This window comes from Thunnus maccoyii, chromosome 19 (genome assembly GCF_910596095.1).
Source record: "Thunnus maccoyii chromosome 19, fThuMac1.1, whole genome shotgun sequence".
Classification (NCBI taxonomy): Eukaryota; Metazoa; Chordata; class Actinopteri; order Scombriformes; family Scombridae; genus Thunnus; species Thunnus maccoyii.
Window position 1 is genome coordinate 2,901,103 of NC_056551.1, and position 11,976 is coordinate 2,913,078.

Below are 11,976 nucleotides of genomic sequence, written 5' to 3' on the forward strand. Positions count from 1 at the left end.
ATTCAGAAAAGCAACTTTTGTTTATATACCATATTATTAAAGCTAATTAAATACACTTATTGTGAAAATAGAATTTAACAATTTCTAAAGCCACCAATCTAAACTATTTGAAGTACCATGACGCCTCTGGTGGTTTCCACTGAGCCACGGCGGATACACAGAGCAGCCTTGTTGCAATAACCTCCGACACATACTTCTGTCTTCTATATTAACATACAGTAAACTGCAGCAGTGTGTTGTTTCCTTCTATCTATATATACACTGTGTTGTTGCTGGTGTGTGAAACCGCATTAATACTCTTTTATAATCTTTTATACTTAACACAGGAATTACGAATATTTTCAACCAAACAGGCACTGTCTGTAGCCAGGAACACCAGAAACAAGAAGAAAACACCGGGCTGTAATGAAGACTGCAGCCTCCAGGGGATGCTGGCAGGACTGCAGACTGTTGGTGTGGTTTATAGAATCTGGTCAAAATGTTCATTCTGATGTTCGTCAGTCCAAAATAACACTCACCACCTGCTTCAAATGCATTCACCATCACAGTTACAGGTCAAATTACAGTAATAATCATGATAGTGAACTTATTTTATAATCAAATGTATGTTTCGTTCAGTTATTTTCTCCAACATGTTTCCCTCCACAGCAGGACGACTCAGTTCATCTTCTCCTGAACTGTGTGTGTGTGTGTGTGTGTGTGTGTGTGTGTGTTGGCTGCTCCACCTACAGTGAGAACTGTAATTACTTTGCCCCAGCCAAAGTAAACACACTAATCTATCATTACACACACACACACACACACACACACACACACACACACACACACAGTTATTTGTCGGTTGGTCTTCAGACTGTTTTAATATTTGCTGGATTAAAAATGAGAATGAACAGAAACAGAAACAGATTCAGGATCAGGATCTGACACAATAATCATTAATCAGCTGATCAACTGCTATTTCAGTGTTAACTGTCACAGAGGTCACACCCTCTGTGTGGGAATATGATGATTTTAATAGCCTGTGGACTTTGTACAATTGCACATAAATTACATATGGTGTTTTTTTTAAGACCATATAACATTTGTAGAAAATGAAAGAATAATTCTAATGTGGCTTACATTTGATATTTTTCTTAGTTTTATGGGTAAAATAGAAAAATAGTATATGTTGATGGCGATGATTATTATTCTGATTCTGTATTTTTATTTGTGTTATTCTCAGTTTAAGTGTATTACGTTAATTAAAGTATCATTTAGCCCATTTAGTTGACTTTTTGTATTTAAGTTAATGAAAGCAAACTGGGTAAAATATTTCAAACAGGACCTTGTAAATGAATTAGTTCATTAGAAATGTGTTAATAAGCGAATGAACAGAAAACGTCAGAGTGTGACTCACTTAATGATGGAGTGTGTGTGTGTGTGTGTGTGTGTGTGTGTGTGTGTGTGTGTGTGTGTGTTCAGGCTGTCTCTCTCTCTCTCTCTCTCTCTCTCTCTCTCTCTCTCTCTCTCTCTCTCTGACTCACTGTCTGTTCTCGGATCGTTCAGCAGCGCTCTGCTTCTCTCTCTGTGAGTATGAACCATTATCAGACATTATTACTGTTCAGATGTGTTGTATTGTGTTGTGAGAGTTTCTGATGAGATGCTCGTTAGTTTGTCAGGATGATTGTGAATCCAGCTGATCCAGTCGCGCTGCTTTCTCCCGGTCTGAAGTTAACGGCTGGACCGGGAACTTTAATGCATTTAGAGCGGCTGGAAGATCAGATAAAGTCTCGCAGAAATGACAGGAACAGAGAGATCAAACTGTCACTGCTTTAATACTGAGATATTATTTCACTGACTGTTTGCACTGTCTGACTTGAATCTACCCTATGAATGAAAAGCGTTTAATTCCAAACAGCAATAACAACGATGCCGTGTTTAATACTGAACCCTTTAATTCATATAGAGCCTGATACAGTATGATAATTCTCCCGTGTATCATATTATATGGACTATTATTGGATTATTATTATGCTGCTGTAGCATTACATGTATCCAGCACTTTGCTGTAGCTGGTGGAGAAGGAGCTGATTTGAAGCGTTTAACACTCTGTTGAGTATTTTAAAATTAGTCATCATATTTTAGTCGCGGATTATATATTTTCTATGCATTTTTTTAAAATCTACAAAGTAACTCCAGCTGTCAGAATAAAGCGTACATACTATAGGCTATGTCATCTGAAGTGTAGTGGAGTGAAAGTATAAAACAGCAGAAAATGATGGAAATACTGACATAAAGTAAGTAGAACTAGAACTAGACTGATAAAACAGTCAGGCAGATATATTGGCTGATACTATATATTGCATATATGTGTATTGGTGTATATGTTGGCCAATAAGTAACAAGAAATGTCAGCACAGAAATACCAAAGATATGTTGGAGGTCATTTAGAAACAGTGCTGGAGGTCATTTACTGAGCTTGTCCAGCAGAGAGCACTGACAGTAAGAGGTGGCTAATGTGGACTTATATTAATAATATTATGATATTGCAAGATATTTTTCAATAACAATATTTATGACAATATGAAAAAAGTATCATCTGTTTTTTGGCTGCCGTGTTGAGATGTGTTGTGTCAGTGTGATGTGGTGGTTTAGAGGAGCAGAGCTGTGGCTCTGTGCTCTTATATTTAAAATCACTGATGCAAACACACCTGCTGTACTGACTGAGCTGATCAATGTTGAACTTAAAGCTGACTTCAACTCAGTGTTAAGTAAAACCACAGACTATATATAAAGATGGACATAGCAAGGTGTGATGTCACGCGTTGGTTTACATTGGAGCCAGTTTGAAGTGAATTGCAGTTTACGGTCAGCGTCATCTTTTCCGTTTGGAGCCAGGAGCCTTCAAATAAGTAGTTTGGGGTGTTGCCTTTCACACTCTGGAGACACGCCCCGCTACCTCAGATCCAAGCTAACGCTAGCTTACTTGGAACAGCGAATGGTGCACACTTGTGCTAACAGTAGCTAACTAACAAGTTAGCTGTCATTATCAAGTTAAACATTAAACTTAGACAATAGTCTGACTCAGCGCGAGTCCCAGAACCGGGAAGCAAACTGTCAATCACAGCTGTCAATCAACGCCCACATGGCATCAAAGACACTATTCGTCTTTATATCTTATTAACGGAGCAATAATTTCCAAAATGTCATCTGCACACTTACTAGAGGGCCCACATTTAGAGATTAACACCATAATAACTTGTTGAATAAAATACTGACTTAATATTTCATGAAAGAGTTGACACTTTTGAATGGGAGTCTATTGGAGCCAGGGATTTTTAGGAAGCAGCATCTAGTGACCGTCAGTGGTACTGCACTTTAAGGGTCTTCCACAATGGCTTCAGTTTCAACCTGTGCTTGGGTAGCCGCTTGGGTAAAACATGTCTGCCTGGTGATTATCAGTCTAACTTCAACCTGGTGACTGCTTGCTCCCCTCAGCTTGTTTCCTAGAAATGATTTTTATGTACTACCGATTTGCAACAGCAAACATGTTTTAAAGGAATATAATGCCACAATAATTACGTGTTTATTATATCTGGTGAGAAGCACGATGTTGTTGACATTCGACCAAAACCTCTGCCTTTTCCTAACCTTCACCATACTGTTGTTTCCTAAACTCAATGACATGCAGGACCTGCTGCGTCCTGTACGCCTGCCATCCACCCTTTAAACTTGTGTGTGGTACAAAAATGTAGCACTTTTTTCCTTCACTCAAAAAAAACATTGCCTGTGATCATAAATCAAGCAGCAACCATCAGTTTCCCATCACAACATGATTAGGAAAACAAATTAGTATTATAAATGTCATTTCTATGACACAGGGTTGCAATGTTCTGCTTTGATTAATTATTGAGAAGTGAATGTATGAGATATTATACTGACACATCTATTCTCCTGCGCAGTTGTGTGACTGGATCTCTCTCTGAAGGTTCATGTTATCAAGCCTCTGCAGAAGTCGCTGTTACTTTCTCTTCCAGCCATGTGTGTTGCTGCGGCGCTGGTCATCACATAAAAACGTCAACAGGTTGCAATATTGTTAATATCATGATATGGAAAATTTGAAAACCTGCTGCTGTTTATACTGATATGATCATGAACAATATGATGTGATATGACACACCTCTGCTGGCAAGTTTATTTTTCATTCATCCTCAGATCTTCAGATACAGACTGTCACAAGTCAAGATTGGTCTCAAAAACTTCCATATCAGTGGGGTGATAGCCAGAACTCTACTTATGTAGAGTACTTAGTTACCTTTAACCTGTGGATCTCATGTAGATTATTATTACACCATACACTGATAAACTGAACACTCATAATGATGAAAGAACACATTCATACTACCACTACTACTAATAATAATGATAATAATAATAATAATAAATGTGTATTAGTTATGATAGCCCAGGTTCATATAAAATAATAATAATACATTTTATTTATGCAGCACTTTTAAAGGCACTCAAAGATGCTTTACGTAGTTAAACAAAATGGCAAAAGGAAGTTACAACAATAACAAGAGAGCAGCAGGAAAGACACTGTTAAAAGAAGAAAACAAATTAATTAGGTGGAATGATAACAAACACATTTGCAGCAACAATGAAAATGGTTTCTAGAACGTTCCTCGGATATTAAACGTCTGTAGCTCAGGTGGTAGAGCAGGTCTGGGTTGTTGGCTTGATCCTCATCCACATGACAACATGTCCCTGAGCGAGAAACTCAACACTTAAATGGCTCCAGATGTGTGTATAAGTAGAAAAAAATGTTGCTTTGTCGCTATGAATAAAATCATCACCAAATGAATGTAATGTTAAAATTGTCAGAGGAACCTCCAAGTCATGTTCTCCAGATTTAAAAAACAACCACAAAGGAACCATCAGTGAACACTGGTTACTGCCGTCCACAGAACATCAGTGCGATGAATGCTGGATAAAAAAAAAAAATCTATCTAATAGAATTAAAGTGTGATTCCAGTCTGCTCTTTGTACTGCAACAGTCTTACATAACAGTAGTTTGAACACAGCTGGAAAATTCTGCAAAGGTTACAAGAACTATCATCATAATAGCATCTTTAATGGAATATTACAGGAACATTAGCTGGTTGAATGTAGTGATGGTAAAGTAGTAAAAATGAAAAATAAAGACGCAGAAAGTTCTTAAAAATAAAAAATATAAATGAAACAGAATATAAGTCAATGAATAAAGAACCTTGAGTCTTGATAGTTCAGTCTTGACCTTGTGATTGGTAGTTTGGCAATATAATCTCCAGGTCCACTTAGCAGCCTTCAACCACATCTCACAGTCTTCATCACCTTCAGTTAATATAATGCTGGTGATTGTTTAAAGGACTGAGCTCAACTAACAGAGACAGACAGAAAACAGTGGCGCATATTATAAATACAGCTTTATTATCCAATATTATTTATTGTCAGAGCTCGGTTAGTCTCACCTCACACACAAAATAACACACATGTACACACACACACACACACATGCAGGACTGGTGTCAGTACGACCTCATAGTTTACACATCTGTAATCTTTCTGCCCTCTTCACCCTCCTCTTCTTCTCACAGACTTGTTTGTTTTCCTGCAGGGACTCGTCTCCTCTTCTTCCTCTTCTTGTCTTCGTCTCTTCTTCTTCTCTTTGTGCTGCTGTCATCCTCCAGCCGCCGACGTCAGTGGAACGTTTCAATCCCCTCTGATATTCAGGTTAATCTGATTGTGAAGATTTCCTCTGAGACGCCTCTTCGTCAATGACGGCCAAGATGGAGACTCCTTTCTACCATGATGACTCCCCCACTGTCTCCGGCTTCAGCCAGATCGTCGAATACGAGCGTTACCCGGGAAACAAGATGCTTATGAGTAAAAAGGCCATGTCAGTGGCGGGCAGCCATCACTTCCCCGGCAGTGGCAGCGGTGCAGCAGGAGGCAGGGGTGGGAACCACAACAACCTGGGGCTCGCCGGCAACAGCTCCCTGATGGCAGCAGCGGTGTCCTCGGCAGCGTCCTCAGCGGACATGAACCTGCTGAAGCTGGCGTCCCCCGACCTGGAGCACCTGATCATCCAGTCCAACCAGGGACTGGTCACCACCAGCCCCGTGAACAACTCCGCTAACCCCTTCATGTACCGCAACCAGGCCACCAACGAGCAAGAGGGATTCGCAGACGGCTTTGTCAAAGCGCTGGCTGACCTTCACAAGCAGAACCAGCTGGTAGGAGGTGGGCCCATGTCCCCGTCCTCGTCCTCCACCGCCCTGCAGGCACCATATCAGAGGAACCTGATGCCAGGCAGTGACATGCCCGTCTACACCAACCTCAGCAGCTACAACCCAGGCCAGATGGCGTACTCCGGGGGGCAGATGGTTTACGGTGGTGGCTCAGGCCACAGCAGCGGCGGGCACCCTCAGCCCCACACTCGAGGTCTGGATGCCCCTCAGACTGTCCCAGAGGTGCCTCACCCGTCAGGCGACCCTACATCCCCGCCCTCCCTCTCCCCTATCGACCTGGAGACGCAGGAGCGAATCAAAGCTGAGCGCAAGAAGCTCCGCAACCGCATCGCCGCATCTAAGTGTCGCAAGCGGAAGCTGGAGCGGATCTCGCGGCTGGAGGAGAAGGTGAAAGTCCTGAAAAGTCAGAACTCGGATCTGGCCTCCACCGCTGCCATGCTGCGGGAGCAGGTCGCTCAGCTCAAACAGAAGGTCATGAGTCACGTCACCAACGGCTGCCAGATTGCCGTTGGCGCGGCCGCCAAGTCTGGAGGAGGAGGAGGAGGAGGGGGCGGGACCTGCAGCGAGGACTCCAGCTGCTGAGGAGGCGGGACATCAGGAGGACAAAAATGTGAAAATAAGCCGAGAGGCAGAGGTTTACTTTTATGATTTTGGCGTTTCGCTCATGCTCTCGGTCAGAGCAAGAAGAGAGCATGCGGCTCGGTGTCAGTAAGGCCTCAGTGGGACTGTTTATTGGGATTTACTGAACCGACATTCCCCGTAAACCACTGTCAATCATCCAGCCAGAGTGGGCGGGGCTTAGAGAGGAGACAGGAAGGATGGATCCCTGGACGTGGGCAAAGTTTTACTCACGTTGGACAATTTGGGGTTTTTGACAATGAATAGATGGTGATGGATTTCATTTGAAGAGACTGTTTAGCAGCAGGGTGTGACATTCAAAGAGGTGTGTGTGTGTGTGTGTTTGTGGGAACTGACACGTTACATTCAAAAGGTGAAATCAAGATTTCCAGCTCATGAAACTTCTTTATTTTCAGATGTCATTACATCTCAGTAAATCAATTTAACTGGAAATGGTGAAATTATTTTCCACCTCTGACTTTTTTTTATATCACATCATATTGCACATTTCACATCTGGAATAAATAACATGTTAAGATGAACATTTTTATAGTGTGAACTTAATCTTTCATTAGTTGAACAATAATGAGAAGTTTGCTTATAAAAGTTAATCAGAATCAGTGCTGTCAGTGATGTCATTTATGTGGAAAACATTGTCAAGTAATCAGATTACTTTTGGTTTCAGAATGAAGACTGTAATTGACATTTTCTTGCAATAACTGTAACACTTTGCTTAAAATTGCTGATGCTACAGTTTGTTTTCCAATCTCATTACTGTAATCTGATCACTTTTATGTCACTACAAAACAACAGTGTAATGCAGCTAAAAAACATCCTCACTTTGACAACTTTTTGCAGTAACTGCAATAGATTTGTGTTATCTGATTACTGTAATCTCTTTACATAACTGTAACTACAGCTCAGCTCTGGTTGGTAATCATGCAGTGAAGATTTAAACTCAGTTATGAACTGTGCTTCTGTGTTTTATTTGTGTGTTGTTTGAAGCTGTGTTTTGATCATGAATTAAAGTTTGAGGTTCTGTCGTCGTGTTGTTCCGGCCTCGCAGCTGTTTGGTGTTTTCAGCTGTTGGCCGGTGGAATCTTTCAGCACTTTCTCTGGATCTTTCTGGAATCTGGACAGAGGAAATGTTCAATTTAAGATCTGCCAATGTGGATATCTGGTTTGAGTTTGGAAACTGGCATGTGCAAAACAGGCTCTTTTTTTTGTTTTTTGTCTGTTCTTGATTTGCAAAAAGTTTCAGAATTAAGGAGACTTTTAGTCTCACAGTTGTAATATCTGATTTTTTTTTTTTTTTAACTTTTCAACAAATGGAATAAAATTCTGTTGGTAGAGAATTTAATTTTCAACTTCAAATATTTTCAACTTTTTCAAATAGTGTATTTGACTTCTGCAGCAGGAGAAATATTATTGGACAGAAATGAAGAAGGAAAGAGGTTGTTTTTGTGAACATGAAGCGTTTCATATCTCCTTTATTCTTATTTCACAGCAACATCATGCAAATAAGATCTGACTGTTGAATAACACCCATTATTTTGATAATTATAATGTTAACAATATGCAGTTTACTTGTTATTCCTATACCTTTTCTACACTGTAAAAAGTATGATTCATATAACTAAATTAATTTGGTTTGTTTGTTTGCAGGTTTATGTGAGAGAAGCCCATTGCTGCTAGGAAAAGAGAAAGATATTGACATTGTTGAAATCAAATACTCATGAAGAAGTCAAAATTTTGATTTTGTATGAAATAATTTGACTTAGCACTTTGCCATTATGTTATTTCAACTTTCAAAAAGTTCTAATTTTGTCAGTCTCAATTTTGACTTACCATTACTAAATGTCACTTGCCATGAGCATTTGTATTTTTTTCCTTCCTGGCAGTAATGGGCTTCCGCTGATTAAAAACTTTCTAAAAGGCAGAAAAATAAATCTGCTGGTGCTTGTGTACAGAAAATCACTTTGTGCTATGTCGATTTTTTTTTTTATTACACAAAAATCTGATCTCAGTGGAATATCAAAAGTGTTTCACCTGCTTTAGGAAGAAAATACCTTTAAGACTCCACAAATTGGACATATTTTTACAGTGAAAATAAATATAAACTAGTCAACCTGGAAAAATGAGCTTGAATTTGAAGGCCCAATCTGTAATCTTAAATGTAAATCAAAATGTATATGAGGGATAATCTACTCCAAGCTGTGCAGTTATGAAAAATAATGCACTCTGGATTGTATATATATATGTGAAAATAATGCTCACTGTGGAGATGAGGTCCTGAGATCTTGTCCTGAGAGGACATTAGAAGTCCTCTGCAAGGTTGTAGACGTGCCTGAGGAGGCTGTGGAAGTCCTTGAGTGGGCTGTAGAGGTCCTTGAGAAGGTTATATGAGGGATAATCCACCAACTTGTGTAGTTATGAAAAATAACACACTCTGCATTGTGTACATATATATGAAAATAATGCTTGTTGTGGTGAATGAGATCCTGAGGTCCTTGAGGAGACTGTAGACTTCCTCCAGTGAGTTTACTGTAACTCAGCCTGAACCATCAGTACTGTTGCTATGGTTACTGCAGTTTAATATACCTTAGCTGTGATTTAGAATGATTATTAAAATGTTGACGAATGATGCGTCCACATACATGATCTTAACAGACACCTGACAGCCAGAGAACAGGATTCTTTGTTGCCAAAGCTTAATGAAAACACTTCACAATATGTTTTATTTTTCAGTGTGCATTATTGTTCGATAACTATACATTTTATTGAGAATGTTCTTACGTAGCATAAGTTACGTGTGTGAATAAATCTCAGATTTATGTGGTGATAAAATGTACAGATTGGGCCTTTAATATGTTGGTACAGGTTTATTGTTGTTGTTTATGTGGTGGGTTGATTGATATTTTCACACATTTTTTTAACTTGAAGCTGATGATCCCTTTCTATTTTTGGACTCTGTTTTGCACTGACTTTACTGTCCAGTCAGCACGTGTGTATCATGCTACAGTTTGTATATTGAAGCTGGCAGATAGAAAAACATATAACTGCAAAAAAAAAAAGAAAACAAATCAGATTTATTTTTTGTGGGCGACAAAAAGATAAAGCTCTACTACTTAAAAACATTACATTATATCAGAGTTTTAAATGATAATTAATACTTAAGGATGAAAACAATTTGCAGTTACATGTTTTCTGTCTGACATTAAGAGACTTTGAAGAATAATGTTGATAAGCGTCAAGAAAATATTTATTTTTTCGAACTTGAACAAGGCTTTTGATGTCTCTAATAATTCTATTTTTGTACAAAATGTATAAAAATTGTTGTTATTAATATACTGATGTGTGTGTGTGTGTACAAGATGTTTAATTCACTTTGTGTCCCTATTTATTATAAATATCTTTTGTTATACAGACTTCACACTGTTCTGCTGTGTTGAGATGTTTGTGTCAATATATCAGTGATGAAATATTAAGCTGCTGCTGGGTTGATTTCTGAAAATTCAATTCAAATGCAGTTTCCTGAATGCCTCGCTGAGACATGACTCATTTATTTTAGTTGGATGTCAACAAATTTCACATTCAGAATTAAAAATCAGTCAAACAACCTCAGTGTTGAAACTGTTATGATAGAACAGATGTTGGTTTCGCATTGAGAAATTTGGGGATTACTGTAATTACTAAGTGGGTCACACACTTCCTCTTAAGGATCCAAAGAAAGAGCCTTATTAGAAGGCTTCCTATTTCTGTTTTTACTGTAAAAGGAGACACTTCACAGAATCATGGGGATGAAGCCTGATGGAATCCTCAAACCAGCGGATCTCCATTAGGGTTTTGACATTTTTATAAGAAGCTATTTAGGCATTATTATAATTTTAGTTAAGTGATAGGGGCCAAAATAGGGCCAAAATCCACAGTGTGTCTGCACAGTCATTTTGAACAAAAATGCATTTAAAAGTGTATCTGATGATTATATGAGGCTTTTTAGCATCAGTTCCCTCTTTGTGTTTCCTCAGATAGTGTTTCCCTGTCGAGCTGTGGTGGAAGTATAGTAACAAAAAGAAGGACTTTTGCACTAAAAAGACTGTAATGTTGAAAGATATCTACTTGATTTGACTCATCTGGATGCTGTAGCTTCATATTAGTTTCAGATAAACTTTTGAATACATTTTTGCACAGAGGGACGACTATGGATTTTGTCCCCCATCACTTATATTATTAAGTGTCTAATGTGGGAGGGGTGGGGGTGGGGGGAGGGGATACTGGTGTTGCACCATATGTAACAAACTACTGTAGCTACAAGTCATGGACAGGTAGCGTGTCGCTAATGTGGATTTTGAAGAGCAGCAACCAAACCAGCATCTAACTGGACCGGAGTTACATTTGCAGGTATGTTTACATGCTGTTTAATATGCTGCAGCTGAGCAGCTAATTAGCTAACTAGCCTGCTAACTGATGTTAGCAATGCACTTTTTCCTGGTGAATGTTTGTTTGGTGGCTTGTTCAACAAGCTAAGCTGCAGGACAAGATGTGTGTTCATGTTTTTAAGTAAGATAAGAAGAAGACTTTAGCAGGAAACCTAATGTGGGTTGTTGTTCAGAGTCTGTGGCTCTTGTGTTGTGTAGCAGGATGCTATCAGGCTCAGTGTGACTGTCTGCTCTGCCTATGACAGAACGACATGTTATTATTTTACATGAGATTTGATTTGCTGTATGGAAATAAGGACTCCAACTATGTAAGCAGATGATGGAACAACATTTCATTGAAATAATGTAAAACTAGGGGGCGCCATCATGAAACCAAAGAAATTAAATATGAACTTCTCCATTTTGGTTTCAGATTTTTTTCTCAAAGGAGAACACAGGACAAGTGATTTACAGAGCAGATATACTGCTGTAGTAGACAAAAACAAACAAACAAAAAAAGTTCAGTTGAACCTGAAGTAGGAGTGCAATTAGTTTGATAATAGGTCATGATATGATCTGGAAGATTTCCCTATATGAACTATTTATTGTACATAAAAGTACATATTTGGAAAATATTCATATCATACATTGTAAGAAAGTGAGTTTCCAGA

General features: G+C 38.9%; 1 protein-coding gene across 4 annotated transcripts; it reads left to right on the forward strand.

Annotated features, from left to right (window-relative positions):
- The first annotated feature begins 1,531 nt into the window (after positions 1 to 1,531).
- Positions 1,532 to 10,542, forward strand: june (JunE proto-oncogene, AP-1 transcription factor subunit). 4 transcript variants are annotated; one of them, XM_042394242.1, is made up of 3 exons: positions 1,532 to 1,566; positions 3,942 to 4,063; positions 5,636 to 10,542. In XM_042394242.1, the coding sequence occupies exon 3, from the start codon at positions 5,796 to 5,798 to the stop codon at positions 6,849 to 6,851; it is 1,056 nt and encodes a 351-aa protein (XP_042250176.1). In that variant the 5' UTR covers positions 1,532 to 1,566; positions 3,942 to 4,063; positions 5,636 to 5,795; the 3' UTR covers positions 6,852 to 10,542. The 4 variants fall into 4 exon arrangements, with proteins under 4 accessions (XP_042250176.1, XP_042250178.1, XP_042250174.1 ...); XM_042394244.1 differs by lacking the exon at positions 3,942 to 4,063 and having other exon boundaries at positions 5,709 to 10,542; XM_042394240.1 differs by lacking the exon at positions 3,942 to 4,063 and having other exon boundaries at positions 1,539 to 1,566.
- The last annotated feature ends 1,434 nt before the right edge of the window (positions 10,543 to 11,976 follow it).

Excerpts from the sequence above, each read along its gene's own strand:
- june (XM_042394242.1), top strand. The coding sequence starts at position 5,796 with ATGACGGCCAAGATGGAGACTCCTTTCTACCATGATGACTCCCCCACT.